The sequence below is a fragment of the Panicum virgatum genome, chromosome 8K, assembly GCF_016808335.1.
Source record: "Panicum virgatum strain AP13 chromosome 8K, P.virgatum_v5, whole genome shotgun sequence".
NCBI lineage: Eukaryota > Viridiplantae > Streptophyta > Magnoliopsida > Poales > Poaceae > Panicum > Panicum virgatum.
This window is the reverse complement of record NC_053143.1, coordinates 31210189-31233108: the sequence shown is the minus strand read 5'-3', so window position 1 is coordinate 31233108 and position 22920 is coordinate 31210189. Positions and strand designations below refer to the sequence as shown.

The 22920-nt window shown below is 44.4% G+C and overlaps 1 protein-coding gene across 2 annotated transcripts; it reads right to left on the bottom strand.

The window, feature by feature from the left end:
• Positions 1-14612: 14612 nt before the first annotated feature.
• Positions 14613-18824, bottom strand: LOC120646258. 2 transcript variants are annotated; one of them, XR_005664338.1, is made up of 3 exons: positions 18154-18824; positions 17295-17464; positions 14613-17203 (listed from the first exon to the last, which is right to left on the bottom strand). XR_005664338.1 is itself a non-coding variant. In XM_039922915.1 (2 exons), exon 1 carries the CDS (start codon positions 18521-18523, stop codon positions 17339-17341), a length of 1185 nt encoding a protein of 394 aa, XP_039778849.1. In that variant the 5' UTR covers positions 18524-18824; the 3' UTR covers positions 14613-17203; positions 17295-17338. The 2 variants fall into 2 exon arrangements, 1 of the variants encoding a protein (XP_039778849.1); XM_039922915.1 differs by having other exon boundaries at positions 17295-18824.
• Between the last annotated feature and the right edge of the window lie 4096 nt (positions 18825-22920).

Below are 22920 nucleotides of genomic sequence, written 5' to 3'. Positions count from 1 at the left end.
AGATGGTGAAGAAGATGATGATCATAATATTGCAGACTGGGCTCATCTATATGAAGCGGGAACCTTTGAAGTTGAACCCATGGACGATGCTGAAGAAATGGACGAGGCTGGAGAAAATGCAGTAGATGACCAACCACCTGATGAATTAGGTCAGATTCTAGTGGATTCACAAAGAGACTGTGAAACTTTGAAGGAGTCAAGGAAGTTTGAGAAGATGTTGGAGGATCATAAAAAATTATTGTATCCAGATTGCAAGCAGGGGCTTAAAAAGTTGGGTACCACACTTGAAATGCTGCAGTGGAAGGCAGCTAATGGTGTCACCGATAAGAGATTTGAGGAGCTACTTGGAATCTTAACGAACATGCTGCCAGAGGGGAATGAACTGCCCTCTACAACATACGAAGCAAAGAAGGTTGTTTGCCCTCTTGGATTGGAGGTACAGAAAATTCACGCATGTCCTAATGATTGTATTCTCTAACGAGGTGAAGAATATGAGAATAAAAAACTGGATGCTTGTCCTGTCTGTGATGCAAAATGGTACAAGATCAGGCAAAATGATCCTGGTGAGGTTGACGGGGAGCCCATCAAGAAAAAAGTTCCCGCTAAGGTGATGTGGTATTTTCCAGTAATACCATATTTGAAGCGCTTTTTCAGAAATAAATCCAATGCTAAATTGATGCGGTGGCACAAAGAAGAGCGTAAGCAAGATCAGATGCTAAGACACCCTGCGGATGGGTTCCAGTGGAGAAATGTGGATAGACAATTCCCAGATTTTGATAACGACCCAAGGAACGTAAGGTTCGGTTTAAGTACGGACGGAATGAATCCATTCGGCGAGTGGGGCAGCAGTCACAATACATGGCCTGTGACCCTCTGTATGTTCTACCTTCCTTCTTGGCTATGCATGAAGCGGAAGTACATGATGATATCGGTGCTTATCCAAGGCCCAAAAGAACTGGGCAATGATATTGATGTGTACTTAAGACCGTTGGTTGATGAACTTTTGTTGCTATGGAAGGAGGAAGGTGTACGTGTTTGGTACGAGTACAAACAGGAAAATTTTGACCTGCGAGCATTGCTTTTCATTACCATCAACGTTTGGCCTGCACTTAGCAATCTATCCGGATAGTCGAATAAGGGATACCAGACATGCACTCATTATCTAGAAGAAACCGACAGCTTGTATCTAAAAAATTGTAAGAAGGTCGTGCACATGGGTCATCGTCGATTCCTTCCCCTCAACCACCCCTTGAGAAGAAAAGGAAAACATTTCAAAGGGGAATCAGAAACTCGTGCTAAGTCTATGTTCCGAAATGGGAAGTGTGTTTTCTTGATGGTGAAGGATGTCCATGTCATGTTTGGAAAGGGCCGTGGAAGCCAACAAGTTCCGAATGATGAAAACGGTCATGCCCCAATGTGGAAGAAGAAGTCCATACTATGGGAGCTCCCATATTGGGAAGTCCTGGATGTCCACAACGCAATCGATGTGATGCACTTAACTAAGAATCTTTGCGTGAACCTACTAGGATTCCTCTGTACGTATGGGCAGTCAAAAGATACACTTGAAGCAAGACGTGATTTGAAAGAAACAAAACAACGAGAAGACCTACGTCCTGAGAAGAGGGAAAATGGACAGCACTACTTACGTCCTACTAGCTACACTCTTAGCATAGAGGAGATGGAAAGCATGTTTGATTGCTTGAATAGTATGAAGGTACCGTCCGGTTACTCCTCGAATATACAGGGAAGAATTAATATGAAAGAGAAAAACTTCACAAACTTAAAGTCTCATGATTGCCATGTTCTGATGACTCAATTGCTTCCAGTCGCGCTGAGGGTATCCTACTAGAAAATGTAAGATTAGCATTGGTGAAGCTATGTGCCTTTCTTAATGAAATTTCGCAGAAGGCAATCGATCCAAATAAGCTCACAAGGCTACAGAATGATGTGGTCCAATGTCTTGTCAGTTTTGAGATGGTCTTTCCACCTTCGTTCTTTAATATTATGACCCATCTCCTGGTTCATATTGTGAAAGAGATAAATATTTTAGGCTCTATATTCCTACACAATATGTTCCCTTTCGAGAGATACATGGCAGTCTTAAAGAAGTACATTCGGAATCATTCTCGGCCAGAAGGATGTATCGCCAAGGGCTATGGAACAAAGGAGGTCATTGAGTTTTGTGTTGATTTCATTGACGAATTTAGTCCAATTGGGGTCCCCATATCACGCTATGATGGGCGACTGAAAGAAAAAGGTACACTAGGTAAGAAATCTTACACTAGGTAAGAAATCTAATATGCACATCCCTGAAAGAGAAATCCGCAAAGCAAATTTCACCGTTCTACAGAATTCATCCCACGTGGCCCCATATATAGATGAGCACATGAATATTGTCCGCTCTGAAAACATAGGGAAGTCTGAGGCCTGGATTACACGTCAACACATAGACAGCTTTGCGGTTTGGCTGAGAAGGAAACTCATGGGTGACAGCACGAATGATGTACAACTGCAATGGCTTGCTAGGGGACCATCGGCTACAATCATCCAATACCAAGGGTATGAGATCAATGGATATACATTTTACACAAGAGCCCAAGATGAAAAGAGCACGAACCAAAATAGTAGTGTGCGTATTGATGCAATAGGCCATGATGGAAATAAGGACAGCTACTTTGGTATCATAGAGGAAATATGGGAGCTAGACTATGGGCCTTTGAAGATTCCTTTGTTTTGGTGCCAATGGGTGAATCGAGTTGGAGGCGGCATAACGACAGACCAGTATGGGATAACATTAGTGGACTTCAAAAAAATTGGATATAAAGACGAACCATTCGTCCTCGCCAAGGATGTGACGTGCCAAGGATGTGACGCAGGTGTTCTATGTGAAGGACATGGCAAGCAAATCAAAGAAAAATCAAGGCAAGTCCGACGACGAGCCAAAACACCACATAGTTCTTCTAGGAAAAAGAAAAATCATTATAGTTGAAGATATTTCGGACAAGTCAGAAGACTTTGATCAGTTTGATGGCTGTCCTCCATTCTCAGTCGATGTTGACCCCAGCATCCTGTTATCCAAAGAGGACGCTCCTTGCTTGCGCCGTGATCATGATCAAGGGACATTCGTAAAAAGAAAAGTTATCAACGTTCCATTAAATAATGATGTCTAATTAATATGTTGTACTTTGATGTTTATGTGACCAAGTGATTGATGTAATATATTTGAAACTTAGTTTGAACTCAATATGACGAGTTCAGAGCGTAAACCTACAATTGATTTGATGTTGCGATGTAAAGTATAAAACTATTAATTTTTATATTTATAATAGTATTTTTTTCATTTTTTATGCATTTGTATAATACTTTAGACACTAAAAACATTTGACACACTAATATAACAAATTTTGATTTCAATACGATAAATTAAGTGTTTAAATAGTAAATATATGCATTTGTATAATACTTTAGACACTAAAACACATTTGACACACTAATATAACAAATTTTGAACTCAATACGACTAATTAAGTGTTTAAATATTAAATATATGCATTTTTATGCATTTGTATAATACTTTACACACTAAAAACACATTTGACACACTAATATTACAAATTTTGAACTCAATATAATAAATTAAGTGCTTAAATAGTAAATTTATCTATTTTCTAGGCTTTTATTGAATTTATTGCACATAAAACATATTTAAACGAATTGAAATTTGAAATTTAGTGTCAATACTTTGAATTTAGTGCAAAGACTAATACTTATTAAGATTAATGTTTGTTTAACAATAATAATGTAATTTTGCATGGTAAAAATAGTACATATATCTATTTTTTAATCGTTTATTGAATTTTATTGCACATAAAACATATTTAGATGAATTACAAAACAATTATAAAATTGAAAAAGGTAGAATCATTTTGGGCATTTAGTACCGGGCCATGGTTGCAGCCAGTACTAAACTGCCTCCCCAAATTTTCCCGCCTGTTGGTGACGTTTAGTACCGGCTGGTGCAACGGCCCGGTACTAAACGGGGCAGTTTAGTTTAGTACCGGGCGCAGCCACAGCCCGGTACTAAACTGCCTCCTCTATATAATCGGGGGGACTTAGCGTTCGTCGCCATCCCCCCCCCCACGAGATCGATCGAAGCCGGCCGCTGCCTGTCGCCGACGCCGCCACCGCCGTCCGGCCCCCTTCGCGCGCGTTGCCCTAGGCCCTCTGCACCGCCATCCTCCGCGCCAGCCTCCTCTGCGCCACCCTGCACCGCAGACGTCGGCCTCGTGCCCACCTACGCGCGGCGCCGCCGCCCGTCGTCATCCCCTTCGGCGCCGGCCTCCTCCCCCCCGTAATCCCCTCATTCGGAGGTGTCCTCCGTCGCAGCCGCCGCCCTCCGTCCCGGACGCCGCCCCTCCGTACGCCGCCGCCGCCTCCGTCGACCGCGCTGTGCGCCCCCCTCCTCCACACTAGCTACGCCGCCGTCCAGCCTCCTCCGCGACGTCGCCCTCAGCGCCCGCCGTGCAGCCTTCTCCAGCCATGCCGCCCGCCGTCCTGCCTCGCTCCTCCCCATCGCCGCCGCGCCGAAGAACCGCCTCCCCAGCCGACGTGAGCCCTCGGGGTGACGTCAGCACGACTCCGTGCTGACGTCAGCCATTTTTTGTAATTAGTTAAAAGGATTATTATAATTTGTAAAAAATTGAAGAAAAAATTGTACAAATTTTAGAAAATTTGATGAAAATTATAGATATTTGTTCAAATTATAGTAAATTTGTTGAAATTTGAAGAAAATTTGTAGAAATTTGTAAAAAATTGGTAGATATAAATGTAGAAATATAGAAAATAGTAGAAAAATGTTAGGAATTGATACGCAATAGTGAAAATTGTTGAAATTTTAGAAAATTGGCAGAAAATTATAGATATTTGTTCAAATGGTAGTAAATTTGTTAAAATTTGTACAAATTTTTTTGAAATTTGTTAATATGTAGAAAATTTCTACATATATAATTTTAGATATTATGGATATTGTACAAAAATCTTTATATTGTAGAGAACTATGTCTTTATATCTTGTAGTAATTATGGATATTGTACAAAAATCTTGTATATTGTTTTATTTGGTATATGATGTAAATCTTGTATATTATTTTAGCCTCCTTCACATTTATTGTTTTATTTGGTATTGTTGAATTGTGTATTTTATGAAATGTATATGATGTAAATTTTGTCTTGTACAACTATATCTATTGAATTTGTAATTTTCTTTGTAAATTTTGGGTTGCTATACTATAAACAGGTGAAATTAGTAGAAAATAGTAGAAAATCTTAGAAATTGGTGAAAATAGTAGAAAAATAGTAGAAAATCTTAGAAAATTTAGGGCACATTTATAAAATTGCAGGGTACACTGTATATAAGATGTATATGATGTAAATTTTAGAAATTTTGTCCATGTATGCGTTGTACGGCTTTATCGAAGGTGCACTTGTAATTATTTTATACATTGTCAATTAGTACAAAATTGCATATCAAACATATGTTGATTCACATAGGAAACGAAATGGAACCCTTTCGCCGTGATGACGACGAGGCCTTTCTTGCGGACATAATTGGTACAGGCACGCACCACTACGAAGAGGATGCTGCCCAGGACGATGGCAGCCAATACCTTAACGATACTGGCGATGGCGATGATAACCAGCCAGAATAAACGACTGTGCAAGATGATAGCGCAAAGGTATATACAACTCGTGAGTATATATATATAAACATATGCATTAATTCTGTATGTAAGTACAATGCGTACTAAATACATATTTTTTAGGCATCCGGATCGACTAGGAAACCAAAATGGAAACGAGGGTCGAAGAAAATCATGGAGGGGCACACTATTATCACTTCATTGCATTCTGACGGTGAACCAAAGTCTCCAAAGGGTGTGAAGATGACGGTGGTGAATCAATGTGGATGTTATGTCAGGGACCACATTCCCATTAGCTTCAAGCTATGGAAGAAAAGTAAAGCCACAGATATTGATGCTGACATTGTCCCCGAGACTGAGAAAGAAATGTTATGGGCAGATGTGAAACGGCACTTCAGCTTTTCGGAGGACAAAGAACAATTGTTTAAGGATTGGGTCATGAAGAAGATGGCTATTGTTTTTCAGACGATCAAGAAAAATTTAACAAAGATTATGTTAAAAAGGGACTCATGCCGGACATCGAGAAAGACTTCAAAAATCAACGTCCTTATTGGGACGCATTCGTGTAGTACAAGTCGTCCAAGGATAGTGAGAAGAAGACAGCCCAAGCCAAAGAGAATGCAAGCAAAAAGAAGCACTTGCATCATCTTGGGCAAGGAGGATATGCGTCGGCGATTCCGAAATGGCAGAAGATGGAAGATGATCTCGTTGCCAGAGGAATCATACCGGCGACTTTCAACTGGCCGTTGCAAGCAAAACATTACTTCTACGCTCATGGAGGCTCATTGAATATGGAAGATGGGTTGTTCGTCACTAGCGATGCCATAAGGGAAGCGGCCGACAGGCTCGATGTGGCACTAAAGGCCGTGTCCGAAGGCAGCTTCAAGTCGGATAGTGAGAAAGACGAGCTGACGTACGCTCTTGGCACACCAGAACACACAGGACGTGTGCGAGGCATGGGCGTAGTTCCATGGAAGCATGGCTTCAGTGGCGACATAGAGACGTATCGAAGCCGACATAGAAGAAAGGCTGAAGTAGCAGAGAAGATGCGTGCCCTAGAAGAACGGGTTGCTTCGATCGAAGGTGCATTTGCAACTAGCCAGCAACAGCCACCAGAAGCTAGATCAACTGCTCAGTTGGAGACTAGCCCCGTCGGCTTGTAGTGTCATAGCAGCATCGCTTCAACGGAACACCCAGCGAAAGATCGAGAGGAAATGGTTGCGGAACATTACCCCTTGGACGACATCACTGTGAGGACCCCCTGTGAGCTTCTATGTCTGCTAAGGAAAAAACTGAAAGTAGTCGCTCACGGGGTTGCTGAAGTCCCTGTTCAAGGCGGGACAATCCATGGCATGACAATTCCAGAAGAATATGCTAGAGTCATGGTTGATCGTGTCGAGAAAGGATGGGAAGACCTCGACCTCGAGATCCCTGGAGGCGATGGAGAAGAGGAACTAGAATAGGCCCTCCACACTAGGATCTGTTGGAAAAAATAGTACATAAGTATTGCAGGAAGGGATCCTAGCCCGTCTCCGAGGTCACCGCCAGCTGCTCAAGGGTCTCCGAGGCCCAGTGTGGATCCACCGTCACCGTCCACAGCCCAGGACCCCAGCGTTAGTCCATCGCATCACCGGCCGCTTCCGGGGAGCCCAGTGTTAGTCCTCCTCTGCCATCTCCTCCCCCCCGCAAAGAAGAAGAAATCTGCTTGGGTGCCACCACCGCCACCTCCAAGGCCAAAGAAGACCCAAGAACGAAAGAAGAAAGAGAAGGCCGTGCTAGAGAAGTCAGGTTATGAAATGACTCTAGAGGAATTGACTGCTTGGGTGCAAGAAGACGTGCGCAAGCAGTTGAAGCCAAAGAAGCCTCCGCCAAAGGAACTAGTGGATCCAGCAGCGAAGAAATTCTTTCTATCCATGATGTGCCAACCAAATCCTCCACTGATGTCGGACTATGACCGCTCAATCACAAAGTCATGGGAGAAGAAGAGTAACCTGCGAGAGAACTAGAGAGTTCCCCAGCTCGAAGAACAATCAAAAAAAATGGTACCCCCTCTAGTAGTGCTTTCAAAAGAGGATGAAGCTACTGCTGAGTTTGTCAAGGAAACGAACCTCACAAAAGCTCAGCTCCTAGGTCATGAAAAAATCCCGGTTCACCAAGGGGCAGGAAGAAAGCCATTTGTACTGGGGGAACCTCTTATGTGGCCAGAGTTGATTGACACCCTACCAACAAGAATGCGTGAGTTCCATCAGTGGTACTTGAAAGCATGTGCAGAGGGGTATATAATGCTAGCCGCTCGAACTAAACATACCCATTTCTATAGGGGGATGGATGACATTTGGATCGATTTTGACCATTTTTGGTTTCTATTCCATCAAGACGCCCTAGACAAGTCCCTTGTCAGTGTATGGGCTATGTAAGTGTTTCCTGTCTATTCTATACTCTAGCTCTACTAAGTCATTTTTATTTATTATTCCCTCTTTTTATTTGTAATCGTACAGGAAGAGCGGGATTTACAACGTTGGCTTCATGGATCCGAATGTTATACATGAGCAGAGTGTACGCCAATATCCTAATCGGACCGAGAATAATATAGTCATGTCCTTGGAAGGGCAGCACGATCGCACATTCATTCTGCTTATGTACAACTTCGAGTGAGTCCTTTGACTTTATTTAGTCACTTCAATTAGCCAATAAGTGTATATATCTAACATTTCTTCTATCCATATGTATGTATCAACAGTTTCCACTGGATTCTACTTGTAATCGAAATCGATCGGTCCCGAGTTACTGTGTGGGACTCCTTGAAGAAGCCACCAGAAAAATTTCAAGATCTCGTACACATGATGCAAGGGGCATGGTCTCGGTTCCTCAAAGCGAAATTAGGAGTCACGTCAACACCGACTGAACTTGAATTCAACTATAACAAGCTGGTACGAATATCACACATCTACTTTCATTTATTCAAACAACATGAATGTTTCATAACATGTATATATGTATATAGTGTTTGAGACAGAATCAAGGAACCAACCTCTGCGGATACTAAGTATATGAGCACATGCATTATTTTTGCAGAACAACCAAGAGGATGACACAAGAAACATTCAAAGTACGTATAACATTAGTAACAAGTTCTTGCATCTAATTCCATGCAGGTACTAAATTAAAATATTAGTGTTTATTTGTACTTGACAAATTTGCCATATGAAAGAGAACCTCATCGAACCGGAAAGAATCAGGGCAATTCAAGAAGGACTCTGTGGATTCCTATTGGATGAGGTGATAAATCCAAAAGGTGAATTTCATTCCGATCCAAGGATAAGTGTGGCTCGAGCTGAACAAAAGAAATGCCGCAAGCGCGATGCCGGCGCCGATGAAGATGATTAGAATTATTGAAGAATTTGTTAGAAAAAACTTATGAGCATTACACCAGTTCGAGTGCACTAAACATCTAAAAGCACCTCAACCGGTATAATGATTGGTCCTTCGGGTAACATCCCAATATAGCCACTGAATAACGTATCGTAAAATAAGTATACATCCCGCACGAAGGCGAGTCAGAGATACAACATTCCACCATATTTTACATCACATAGGTAAAGGTATAATTTACATCAGATTTGAAGCTAGAAAGTTGAAGAACTTTAAAGAGATTTTACAGAAACTAAGTGTAAAAGAGAAGCTCTACAACGGAAAGGTAAAACATGACTATACATCAACGTTGTAGGGGTGATGTCATGATAAGCCCGAACATGACATCATTCATTCGAACCATAGCCAGCAGGTAAAGCACTAGGCCAAGTCATACTATTGTTGTGATCATCAGAAGGTATTCCTAAAAACATTGTCAAAAGCAAGTCTGAGTATACTAATACTCAGCAAGACTGACCCGTCTAAGGTTATAACATAGACCTTTAACTAGACATGAAAGGTTTGTGAAGGCTCTGGAGTTTCTTTTGCTGAAAAGCAACAAAGAGTAGATCCTTACTTTCAAGTTTTAGTTTTCAGATTCTAGTTTCATTATTCATTCTATGTTTGCACCTATCTATACAAGCATGGTAGAGAATTAATTTGCATTCAACAAGATTGAGTATCATAAATGTTTCACTTCTTACTCTATGCGGCAAAGAGATTAAGCAGTCTCAATATCCGTGAGAGGCGGAACAGTTCGAACCGAATTTCAATCCTTGTAAGGTAAACCTAACACACACGCTTGGAGTACCGACGAGTCACTCTCAAGCAACCGTTTGCCTTTCATTCCGGTTCGTGGATCAGGGCCACTCTCCCCGACTATAGGGCACCACTCCTCGTCCCTTATAGTCATAGTTGTAGCGCTACAGATTTCATAACATTCATTCTATTCATTTTGTTCATCTTATCCCTAAGAGAGAGTGGGAGGTATGTCCACTTGCCGGGCCGATTGGTTACTAGGCTTGCCGCGTACCATATTTACGGCATGTGGCTAGTACTTTCAAACGCTTAACCAACACTACCACACACTGCGGCCTTATCAAATTTTATCAACACAGATGGATTACCACCATGAAACTAGTTGAAACTAGTAACCCAATCCGTCCATGGTCCTTATAGTGATTGCAGAAAGTAAACAAGCAACTCCTATAAAGCTCGCGAGTGACAGGCAATCACTCGACTTTTACCGGTCCTATTAGCATAGCATCTAGTCGAACTCAGTTTCTAGTGTTCAATCAATAGGTACCTAAGAATATGCATCTAGGTTTTCAATCAACTCCAATAACTTAAATGCACAAACAAATAGTAATAAGTTGCATAAAATAATAGGATTATGCCTTTAGAAGGGTCTATAGAGTCAGTAGATTTGGGTTCTTCCGAATCAGGGTTCGGGGCTTCAATTAATTCAACAACTTCGGTCAGAGCTTCAGAGAAATCCTCGTCTGGTTCCTTGACAAACTCGTATGTTCCGTCGACTAACAAAGTTGTTTCTATATGCAATGCAATATTTGAAAAATTAGTGAAGTGCTTGAGTATAGCTTTCCTTCACTAAAGAGTTGAAAACCAATAAAGTAAATATTAAGACAAAACTTAATAATTTTACCTTACTGGGCAATATTTTTAGAATAAAAGGGAACACAATAAATTCCATAATTTATCATGGTGAAAGGGGTTTTTGTTTCAATAAAAGAAAAGTTTTAAATAATTTCTTAAAATACAAACAAGACATAGAGAAAGAAAATTTTAAAAATACAAGTAAAAGTTTATTAAAGGGTTTATTAAAAATTTTAGAGAGCTATACATGCTTCAAAGAGCATGTGGATCAAAGCTCAAAAGCAAATTAAATTTTGAACATTAGTTACAAATGAAAAGGGCTATAAATTAATCCTATTTTTAGATTTAAAAACACAAAGATTCAGCAAAACTTCATAACATCAAAGTTGTAGAGCTAATTACAAGGGAAACAACAAAATTAGTTCACAGGAAAATGAAATAAAAGGAAAAGATCTTTTTGTAAAGAGGACCCTGAAAAGATTTTAATCTTTGCAATTGGGTCCTTGGTCGGTTTTGGAAAAGGGGACAGAGAAGGGTGGCCTGATTCTGGCGAGGTAGCTCAGCGGCGGTGAGGGGGAAGTGGCCAGGGAGCATCAGGGGATCGAGGCAAACCTATGGGTGGGATTTGGTGGGGCGCGAAACAGCCAGAGGAGGCTCGTCGGCGAGGAGCAGAGCTCGGCGGTGGAGGTGAGTGGCGGTAAGGGGTTTCCGGCAGGGGAACGAGGAGAAGGAAGGGTGGCCTAGCTTCACAAGGTTAGTGCGAAGTTGGCAAGGGATTTGGGGTGGCCGGGGTACGGCTGTAGCGGTGGATCGGCGATGAACCGAGCTCACTGGAGAAGAAATGGGGAGGTGGCGGCGATGTGCCGGAAATGAAGCCCTATCGGGGCTTTTTATAGCCCAGAGAGGAAAGGATGAGCGAGAGGAAGGTCCAGGGGATGGGTTTGGCAGGAAGAGAGGATGAATTGGCTACGGCGGCGGTCGGTCCAAGGGCGCCGGTGAGGTGTCGCGCAGGGGAGGCACTCGGGCGGCGTGGCGCGGAGCTAGCGGGCCAGCAGAGATGGTTCTGGGGCGGCGGGGTTCTTGCGCGCAGCACGTGGAGTCGGTGGAGAAGAAACAGGAGTAGGGGCTTCCCACGGTGGCGCGCTCATCGGGATTGCAAACAGCGGCGGCGAGGTAGTGGCACTGCGTGGTAGAGGGAGGGCTAGCTGAGGGAAGGGGTGGGGCCAAGGAGGAAAAGGAAAGCTAGGCGGCACGGCAAACAACGGCGCAGGGCAGCCGGTGGGTGGGAACAGTGGCGGGGAACCGGCGGCGGCGGTGCTGTAGAGTTCCAGCAGAGCTGGAGGTAGAAGAAGGGTGGGGAGGGCTGTTTTGTAAAAATAGAAAAGTATAGGGGGTTAACTGTAAAGTAAAATTTCCCGTTGATCTAGGGCTCCAAAGAAAAAGTGCCCAAAACAAAAGTTGTTCAGTTTTTCTAGGCCTACAACTTTCATGTTGTGTAAATTTTCACTAAATCAATGGATTTTGAAATATTTTGAAAAGTTTAAAAGAACTCTATTAAATAAAAGAAAATTACTTTTTGGTAGCAAATTCATCATAATTTTGGACTAAAATGCAATAAAGCTGCCAAAATCATGATTACTTGCATTTTGCAAGAAAACCCTTCTAAATTTTGAAATTACTCCCTAAGTTAAAACTTTTTGCAAAAAGGTGCTAGTAATTTTGTATAATTACAAATATGTCCGTAATTTGTATTGAAAATTTTTAACTAACAAACAAAGGTAAACACACAATGCACACATTATCCTATGTTCTATGATGATAGACACCTGAGGTGTCACATTGAGGGGGGTGGAGAGAGGCCCTATTTATAGCTCTAGAGGTCGGTTACCGCCAAAAGCACATATGGAAGGTGATCAGGTGCCTTGGCCGTGACTCCTCCCCGAGATGCACCTGGATGGGAGGTAGGGCAGGTTCGGCCGAACTTGGGGTTCGGCCGACACCCCCCTTGGTGCCCCTCATCCTTATCCTTCTCTGGCAGGCAAACAGGTGGGCCCTTGTGTCTTTCCTTGTGTGCATTATGCGTGGCACGCCCGTTTGCTCTGCCAGATGGGCCCTCTTTGTAAGTGGGTGATGCCGGTTGCGATCTTTTGCGTAGTTGTATGGCGTCTGCTACGTGTTTTTGTCTTATTCTGCTCTTGCTCATCTGAAATCATACAAACTTGAAAACAACTGTGGAGCAAGGTTAGTGATACAAATATGCGAGTAAGGTGCAAAGTTTTCCTTTATTATTGAGTCTAGTTGATGGTCGGATTTGTCACTTAAGGACCGTCAACAACGATATAATATAAATTAGATAGGACACAAAGAATATGGCGCTGGTTAATAAAATGTATTAATCTAGAGATTAGTCGATACTTCCGAACCCAAATGGTGATGAGAGAGATGTCGAGGGCATCTTGACGTTATATTGCATGCACGAGTTCAAAGTCCACCTAGAAGTCATCCTCCCCATGGAAGAAATCATGGTCGTGAGACTTAACTCCAAACATGATCATCTCTTCCTTCGATTTTTGCAGATAGCAGTTATGGAAATTGAACATCTGCGTGCCTAGACTGATGTCCTCCTCCTCAGTGACAAAAAGGTTTTTCATGCTAGTATGGAAGACCAATAACTTCAGTGATTAGGATATGATCCATTTGCCCAGCTGCCTACGCATAGGTAAATCCAGTTTCTCACATAAATTCCATCATGTGTTGCTCTTTCTCAGTTGGCACACGGAGGGGTTCAAGTTCTTTTTGTTGTGTGCCTAGCTGAGGAATGGTCTTTCCACTTTGATTCTATTTCTGATGGGCCTTTATCAGCGTGCGGTCGTAGTCAGAGGGTAGTTTTACCATTCTCTTAGTGATGTCACTCAAGCATTAGTAGAACTTTTCCGCCTGTACTGAATCTACTAGCACCCTCTTCATTGGCGATTGAAGTTTGAAATGATCTTTCACCAATTGGCGCGTATGATCCCTTGTTGGTGTTTCTTATGCCCCAATAGAATATTAATTCTGTAAGTGCACAAAATCACCGCTGTAGCACTTCACCGTGGAGTATTCTAGGGTATCGTATTTTTCCTCAGGGAAGCACTATGGTATATCGTATCTTAAATCGAATGATAACCGTACTAGCTTAATCAACCGACTAACTAGACGGGGGTAAGCCAGATATGAGGACAAGATAAATGGCCAGTCTATGACCGAATGACACACGGAGACTCAACTCCTTAGAGAGGTAGCAGCTGGGAGGACAACGAGCGAGATAAGACACCTGATACACTTCTGAACTATCGAGCTAGCCTCTCTAGATCAGACTAACTATCTAACTAATCTTCGGGAAGGCAGAGCTTACTTCAGTAGCCTCAGGGAAGGACTTAGAATGGGATGAGAAGGGAGTCCAACGGCAGTCAGCACTACTGCTATGAAAGCACCCGAACGTGGTGGACTACAAGAGACGGATAGGGTTGTCACCACCTGCCGCCTACCACAACAGTACCGTGGGGTGGAACACACTTTCTAGCTAACACTGAGCTCAAACACCACACTACACTCGGTGTTAGGATTTCTCTAGAGGCCTTCGAGAGAAATCCCCCTCAACCTAGAGCACTAACTTGAGATACTCTAGTCCGGGCGAGAAAACCCGTAAGATAGATTCCTGAATATCAGAGAGATAACTTAGCCTAAGCCAAAGGATACAACTTCTGTGCTCGAGCTGAACACTCAAACTTGAGAAGATAAAAGAAAGCGGAAAGTAAAGCTGACTCAGAAAAGTAGAGAAGATAACTTATATTACTAATGTCGAAAGAAAGATACAAGAGCTATACCAGACTTTCGAGGACTCCGGAATCCCAAGAAAGCTCGAGTCGACTCTAACTCCCAAACTACTAATCCTACTCTAGAAAGTGAAGAGAGAATGAGCTCCAATGGTGTGTGTTACAAGTGATGGATGGGGGTTCTATTTATAGCCTTCCAAGGTCAGTTCTGAGCAGGTGAAGCACATGGCGTCAGTTTTAAGTGGTTAAAGTCGGTGTGCTTGTATTCCACGTGAAGCCAGAGCTTGAGTGGCTACCAAGTGGGGCTGGCCAGCCTCTCCTAGGTAGACCGGCCTGGTGGTGTGGCCATCTGGCCACCGCCTTCTCCTGAACGTCTGTGATCACTCCCTTAAGTCAGTGTAGCTTGCTTGGATTGTACACAGGCATGTGCTAGACCGGTCGGCCTAGGGGAGGCAGGCCAGCCTCCCTCTGGCTCTCCTCGGCCCTCTGTTGCACCGACATTGCAAGTGTACACTTGTGATCTTCCTAGGAGGTGGATTGCTGACTTGGACATGTCTTTGCACTGAATTGTGGGTCCTTTGATCCTTGTGCAAGCCTTTCGGTCCATTCGATCGAACCGAGATCCAATCTACGACTCAGAGGCACTTGAGTGCATGAAATTGCCCCTGGACTGAAGACGTGGCTTGGTGTGTGGAGGTGCCAGGCCGGCCGGCCTAGGAGAGGCCGGTCGGCCTGGGATTTTGCCCAGTTTTGTCCCTTTTTGGCATGTGTTCTCCTGAAATCAAAACTCATCCAAAACTTATGGAACTTATTAGAATTAAATAAAATATGAATGAAACATAGTGTAAAGCTCAATTTATTCCCAAGAAGTTGATGTTCAGAATGTGAAATAATGGCCGTCGACGCCCCCCCAAGCTTAAACTTTTGCTCGTCCTCGAGCAAAGCTCAAACTGAGGCTCGGTGGATCAGGAGTTGCATCAATGTTCACACCCTGCAAGTACCTTGTGCATAGTAGATTACTTGTCCCATATGTACTATGGGTAAGTTGGCTCATACCTAAGGTTCTGTAGGATGGGGCGTATTCATTTGCATCCCTTGGTCTTGAGCATTTGAAGGACTGAACAACCTTCACCGGAAAGTTTTCTGCTGCCTGTTCAAGTTCCTAGCTCAGAGTTTTGCAAGATTTTTCAAGAGAAATTTAGGTTTCCCAATGGTGCCCTCGAGTCACTCAAGGTGTATTATCCTCACATGGGGTCGGAGTTTTGACCCTCTTTTTCCTACCTCTAAGGCTGATATGTGGAGTTCACGGGTAGAAAGAGTGTTGCATACCATGGTTACCTATATTGCCAAGCCGAATGGTGATCCGTGAAGAATTGGAACTCAACCAAATTCTGATCTTGTGGAATGTCAAAGGATGGAGAGAGATGGACTCACATATGGAAAGGGAATTTGGTCTTTTATTAAACTCCTTGTTTGCAACTCTTTGGGAGAGTGGAATTTTCTTCTTCCATTTTCAACTCTCTCTCTCTCTCTCTCTCTCTCTTAGAGAAGAATCCCCACTCCCTTTTGCTGATTTGATTCTAATATTTCTGGAGTTTCAAGATGAGAAGACCTTATATGGGATGTCTGGGTGTATTGTGGAGACTTTGGGTGTATTGTGGAGACTTTGGGTGTATGATAGCAGGTGAATGGTGCCTGGCAGTGGATGTCAATCCCGGAGTGGGTGGATGATAGACCAGACATTTGAGGCTAGCAAACGATGGTTGCATGAGGGAAATAGATCGGTAGATGGTAAGTTCCATTTCCTAGGTGGACACACTGTTCGGCAAAGCTCATGATAACACAAGATAGCTCATTTTGGTTTATACAACATGAAAGGCTATGGATGGGTTATTATAATCATGTGGGAAACCTTCATCAAGATTTTAATTTTCGAAAGATTTCGAGAGGTTCCCTACTAGAGCAAGCAGTTTTAAATCTGGTTTGGGCTATCTCGAATCTCACAACAACTTAGACTTTGGAAAATTAAACTCATGCCTCCACACAACCATTTTTCAGTGGAACTAAAATATGCCAACAAGCTCATGTACTAGGGGAGTAAAAAGCTGTAAACGAGGCACATATGGGGCATGAATAGAGCAACTATTCATCATTTCCAAAGCAAGAGCTTACACGGATTTCCACTAATATATTTATTCTAGCATGAGATATATATATATTATTATTTTTTTGCTTATTTATTTATTGAGGCATGGCTACTGAAAATGGTCGGGATGTGGTGACTTACCTGGCGGTACGACCCCCCCAGCTTGAAAGAAGCTCAGTCCTCCTCATCGGAGTCCTGCCCTTCCTCGTCGGGGTCTTCTTCCTCTTCCTCGTCCTCATCATCATTGTTCTCTTGTTCGGGCTGCTGGTACTGCTGGGGATGATAGTTCGGCTGGGACGGTTGGTAATCCAGCCCCAGGTGGAGGAAAACGTTGGAGACGTCATAATGCATGGCCGATGTTAACCCCCAGCTCTGCTAAGCCAGCTGGGTGTTGTGTGCTATGGTGTCCTGCATCTGCTGCTGCTGTGTGCCAAGGGTGGTGATCTGGCTCGAGAGGTCGGAGATGCTCCACATGATCGGGTCCTCATAGTCGAAGCGTGTTGATGCCGAGGGACCAACCTGTGGACCATAAGGGTAGTAAGGACCTTGATCGCCGGCATATCCGCTACTGCCGGCCTAGAATGAGCTCGGGTCACCATAGGCGTAATACCCATATGCTTTCTCAAAGCACATGTTCTGAGTAGAAGGTCCGGGCTACGCAGTAGTGGGGGCCGGGGGTGCTTGGCTTGATGGCCCTACTCTGGCTTGTTGGTTCTGCCGGGCTCTGCTTCTCGTCTGTGGACCTGCAACACTACGTCGTGAGGGCTCCTTCTTCTCCATCTGCAAGGTTAGGCTGTTCACTGAGTAGAGAGAGAGACTCGGGCATGGAAGCTTGATCTCCCTATCGTACCCGGGGTAACACATAAAGATAGAGTTTCCGGGCCCTTCGCGCATCATGTGCCCTTGCATGAAGTGTTCGAGGCCGACCTCGTACCTAAATGCCTCAGTCTCTGGCATGAAGGTGACCTCGGCATTTTCCAACACACCGATGTACCTCGCAATGCGAGTGACCAGGGAGGTCATATCGATGGGGCTTTTACCGGAGATCATCTTCTGCCAGTAAGTAAGCATGGTTCTGACTGGAGAGCAGCGGATATGCTTTGCCATAGCATACAGGTACTGCAGCTCGGGCAAACTACAGAGGCGAGGGTCTGCATGGGGGTGCACGACCATGGCAAGCCACTTGGCTAGGAACCTCAGGGTAGGATTATGGATGGAGACTATGCTGTTCTTACTACTCACAGGTTCATTTGAGATTGCGCTCCACCATGAGTTTCGATCATAGCGATGTTTCTTAGCAAGTTCATTGGGATCAAGGATACATCTTTTATGAAAGCCCAACGCGATGCTAAAATCTTTTAGTTTTATCACAAATTGTTCATTGAAGAGACGGAAATAAACTTTAGTTTCAGCACCGGTTTCTTCAATGGCAAGAGAAATGAGAAATTCCATGGTTAAGAGTTGCGAACCTGGCTCAACAATGTCGGCGAAGTTCTCCCATCCGACAGCAGTGAGGGCATTGTTCATGTCCTGCTTGAGCCCTGTTTTTATGAGGAAGCGAGTTTCAAACCTCTTGGCATGGCCGAAGTTTTGCTTCTTTAGTAGCTCAAGGGCCTCCCATTCGTAGTCGTTCTTGACGGCGATCTGCTCGACCATCGTCAGGACCCTAATGCGGAGACGGGGTCTCGGGACTGCTGGAGTTTCTTCTTCATCTCGGGATACATTTGTATGGTGACCGTAGTCGACCGACATAGTATCCCGCGAGTAAGATGAGCTCCATGAACTCCTCGAGCTCTTCGAGAGAGCCCTCTTGATCCTTTCTTTGGCCTTCCCGATCATGGTTCCTGGAAATTATTAGCACACACAATACGCGAGGGATATAACAATTATAGGAAGGTTAGTCGTTCTTGCTGAGTGTTACACCACCACAAACATTCGTCGTTCAGCGTTCCATGTGTTTATTCAAAGGGAAATATTTTTGGTGTTTTCAGATTTATGAACTTCACTAAGCACTACAGAATTTATTTATTTTTGGTTGAGCTAGCACTTGAGTTCTCCACCTGATTAGCTCAAAAGAACTTAATTAAGCAAAGCGACTCAAGAAAGGCAGAGGAGATGGATGAGCTTGGGCTGAGGCAGGCAAACCTGAGCTTCTGGTCCATTGAGGACCGTCGCCATCGTCGATTTTTATAGAGGGGCGCAAGTGCCATGCCAGCCGGCCTGGGGTAGGCCGGTTGGCTCCTCCTCGGCGCAAAACGGGCCACGCCAGTGCTCTACTGCCTAGACCTGCAGGTGGTAGTGCATCTTTCGGTGGTGAAGGGACGTGAACGGCGTAGGGAGGCCGGCCGGCCTGCATGGGGCCGAACGGCCAGCTCCTGGCATGTTCAGTGCTTGTCTTTTTCCTTTGCTCCATGTGCACGCAATGCTCCCTGTCCTTTGTTGCTCCTGGCCAGATGGAACAAGGTGGGGCCGGCCGGCTTAGGTGGGGCCGGCCGGCCTAACATTTGGCTGAATTTTTTTCCCAAAATTTTTGTGAAGCCCTTTTGAATGCAGGGTTTCGAAAATCAAACATATTTTGAAAAACAAATATGCTTATGCAGAGATGGAGTAAAGTTTTATGCAAGAAAAATTAAACTATCCTATATGTAATGAAAGGATGGATACGTACCATGAACCTCATAGCGCGGGCTCGGGTTTTGAGTCCGGAGCGGGACTCTCCTTTCCTTTGGTTCGTTTGTCGTCGCTGGGTGGAGTTCCTGATGACGACCCTTTCTTCCGCCACACTTTCTTGGGTGTGGGTTTTGATTCGACCTCCTTCTTTTCTGATTCCAGAAATTTCTTACGTTGAATTCTTCGTCTCGCATTTTTGTAGTTGTGAAGCTTGATTTGCTTCACCTCCTCTTGAATCCGTAGGCTTTCTACGTACTCAATGAGGGCTTCAATAGGTGGGATGGACGGCTTCTCCGCCTCTTTCTCAGATTTCTTCTTCTGGTTGATTGCACTTGGGAACATTGTTCGACCTTCGGCTTGAAGGCGAACGTCTCCTTCTGACCATTGATGTTGAGCTGAGTTTCTCCAGCTCCCACATCAATACTTGCGTTTGTGATGCTCAAGAACGGCCTCCCAAGGATGAGAGGAGTCTTGGTGTCAACTTCCATGTCGAGGACGACAAAGTCAACGGGAATCAGGAAATTCCAGATTTTCACCGGGATGTTCTTCGCTACTCCTGCGGGGTAGCGAACCGATTGGTCCGCTAGCTACAAACACATGGCAGTAGGGGCAAGCGTATGATGGTTAAGGCGGTCATAGACTACCTTGGGCATGATGCTGACACTTGCTCCCAAGTCGCATAGAGCGTTTGAGAAATGCTGAGTTTCGATTGAGCATGTGATGGTTGGGCAGCCTGGGTCCTTCTTCTTTACTATGAGAGGGTTGAGTATAGCAGCGCTACACTCTTCTGTTAACTGCACAACCTTGGTGGTAGGCAGTGCTCTCTTGTTCCCAAGAATATCTTTGATATACTTGGCATATGTAGTCATCTGCATAGCATCAAGAAGCGGTATATTGACATATAGCTTCATTATTACCTCGATGAACTTGCCGAATTGTTTGTCGGCCACCGGCTTCCTTATCCGCTCCGAAAATGGTAAGGCAGTTGTGTCGTGGTAATCCCGTGAAGTTCTAGGGGGTTCCACGGGGTCTTCCTGGGCTGCAATTGTGTTGGAGTCGATGACCTCCTCCTGCTCTTCTTCTTCAGCATCAGTATGGCTGGCGGATGCGGCTTTCCGCCGGGTTCCTGCATCCTGTGGGAAAGGTGGCTCCCGTGTGGACTTACCACCACGCATAGTCACCGCATTAACGTTCTCTTTTGAGGGAACTTCTAGCTGCCTGGGCAGTTCCCCCTGTTAGCGTTTGGACAGGATGAGGCTAGTTGAGCTACTTGAGTTTCTATCATCTTGTTAAAGCTCAACTAATTCTTAATAACAGAGCTAAAGCCCTCTAGTTGTGAGGCCAAGGATTCCAAAACCTTGTCATTAGCAAGAAATTGTTGTCATTTATTTTCTTTTCGCCGTACACTAGGTCTTTTAACGAAGGCTGAAAATTGTTAAAATTCATACCTTGCTGATTACCGAAGGAGAGGTTGGGCTTTGAGTTCCAACCTTGCTGAGGACGGAATCCCGAGTTGGGATTGTTGTTGTTGGTGCCAACAAAGTTCGCGTCCTCTTGAGTTACGGGACATGAGTTGCCCGAGTGTCCAGTCTCGGCACATGTTTCACATGTCATTCGAGACTCCGAAACCTGGTTTACCTCCTTGTGCGGAGATTCCAGTTTCTTCATGAGAATGTCCATCTTGGCAGCCAGCATGTCGACACTGTCGATCTGATGTACGCCTCTTGTACGGGCCGGCTGCTTATCACCTCTCCAACTTTGGTTGGAGGCTATCTTGTCGATCAACGTCTTCTCTCCCGCAACATCAAGAGAGAGAAAGGAACCACCCGCTGCTGCATCTACGTGGTCCTTGGCTTGCTGATTCAGGCCATGGAAGAAGTTCTGAATGATCAGCCATTCCTCCATGCCGTGGTGTGGGCATGCTTGTATGTACTCATGCAGACGCTCCTAGGCCTCTGGGATTGTCTCATTCGGTAGTTGCTGGATACCGGAGGTTCTGTTACGGAGGGCATTTGTTTTGCCCACCGGGAAGTATTTGGCCAGGAATGCATTTAAATAGGCTTCCCATTTCGTGAAAGCCTCCTTGTTGGAGTAAAACCACGTCTTGGCCTTCCCGAGTAGTGAGAACAGGAATAAACGAAGGCGGACGATATCCATCATAGTTCCCTTGGGGTCGATAGTGTTACTCACCTCCAGAAAATTCTGGAAAAGAGCATTGGCATCCTCAGATGCCTTTCCACAGAACGGACTTGCTTGAACCATGTTCACCAGTCTAGTTTTCAGCTCAAAGCTGTCATTGCTGGCTTGGTCTTGGTTCAATCTAGTAGGAATGTGGCTGCTGTACGGGGCGAAGAATTGACGAAGAGTCTTCTAGGCCATGGGTGGTGAGGCTGAAGTGGATGGAGAGCTGATAGGCCAAGTGAGTCTTTTCTGAGGTGGGACAATGCGACGTCTCACGTTTCTCCCGATTCTTTCTAGATTCGGATTGAAGTTATTTAGTGGGTCGAAACCGGTCATGCACTGCTCTTCAACAATCAAAAAGATAGAGAGAGCAATGGTAAGCCTGCTAAGGTTAGCGGTGATAAACTAGTAACGTTTATCAAACTATTTACAATATCTTTAGCCAATTGCTTCCCCGGCAACGGCGCCAGAAATACTTGTTGGCGTTTCTTATGCCCCAATAGAATATTAATTCCGCAAGCGCACAGAATCACCGTTGTAGCACTTCACCATGGAGTATTACAGGGTATCGTATTTTTCCTCAGGGAAGCACTATGGTGAAGAGTATCAAAAATCGAATGATAACCGTACTAGCTTAATCAACTGACTAACTAGACGGGGGTAAGCCAGATATGAGGATAAGATAAATGGCCAGTCTATGACCGAATGACACACGGAGACTCAACTCCTTAGAGAGGTAGCAGCTGGGAGGACAACGAGCGAGATAAGACACCTGATACACTTCTGAACTATCAAACTAGCCTCTCTAGATCAGACTAACTATCTAACTAATCTTCGGGAAGGCAGAGCTTACTTCGGCGGCCTCAGGGAAAGACTCAGAATGGGATGAGAAGGGAGTCCAATGGCAGTCGGCACTACTGCTATGAAAGCACCCGAACGTGGTGCACTACGAGGGACGGACAGGGTTGTCACCACCTGCCGCCTACCACATTGGTACCGTGTGGTCTGAGCTCAGGCACCACGTCTGCACTCGGTGTTGGGATTTCTCTCGAGGCCTTCGAGAGAAATCCCCCTCAACCTAGAGCACTAACTTGAGATATTCTAGTCTGGGCGATAAAACCCGTAAGATAGATTCCCGAATATCATAGAGATAACTTAGCCTAAGCCAAAGGATACAACTTCCACTCTCGAGCTGAACACTCAGACTAGAGGAGATAAAAGAAAGCGGAAAGTAAAGCTGACTCAGAAAAGTAGAGAAGATAACTTATTTTACTAATGTTGAAAGAAAGTGTTAACACCGTTTTTTGACACGTGTCAAGGAAGGTAATTTTGATGAAGGGAAGGTGGCCGATTTAGTAGAAACCAAAAGATGAACAGGGTGGAGT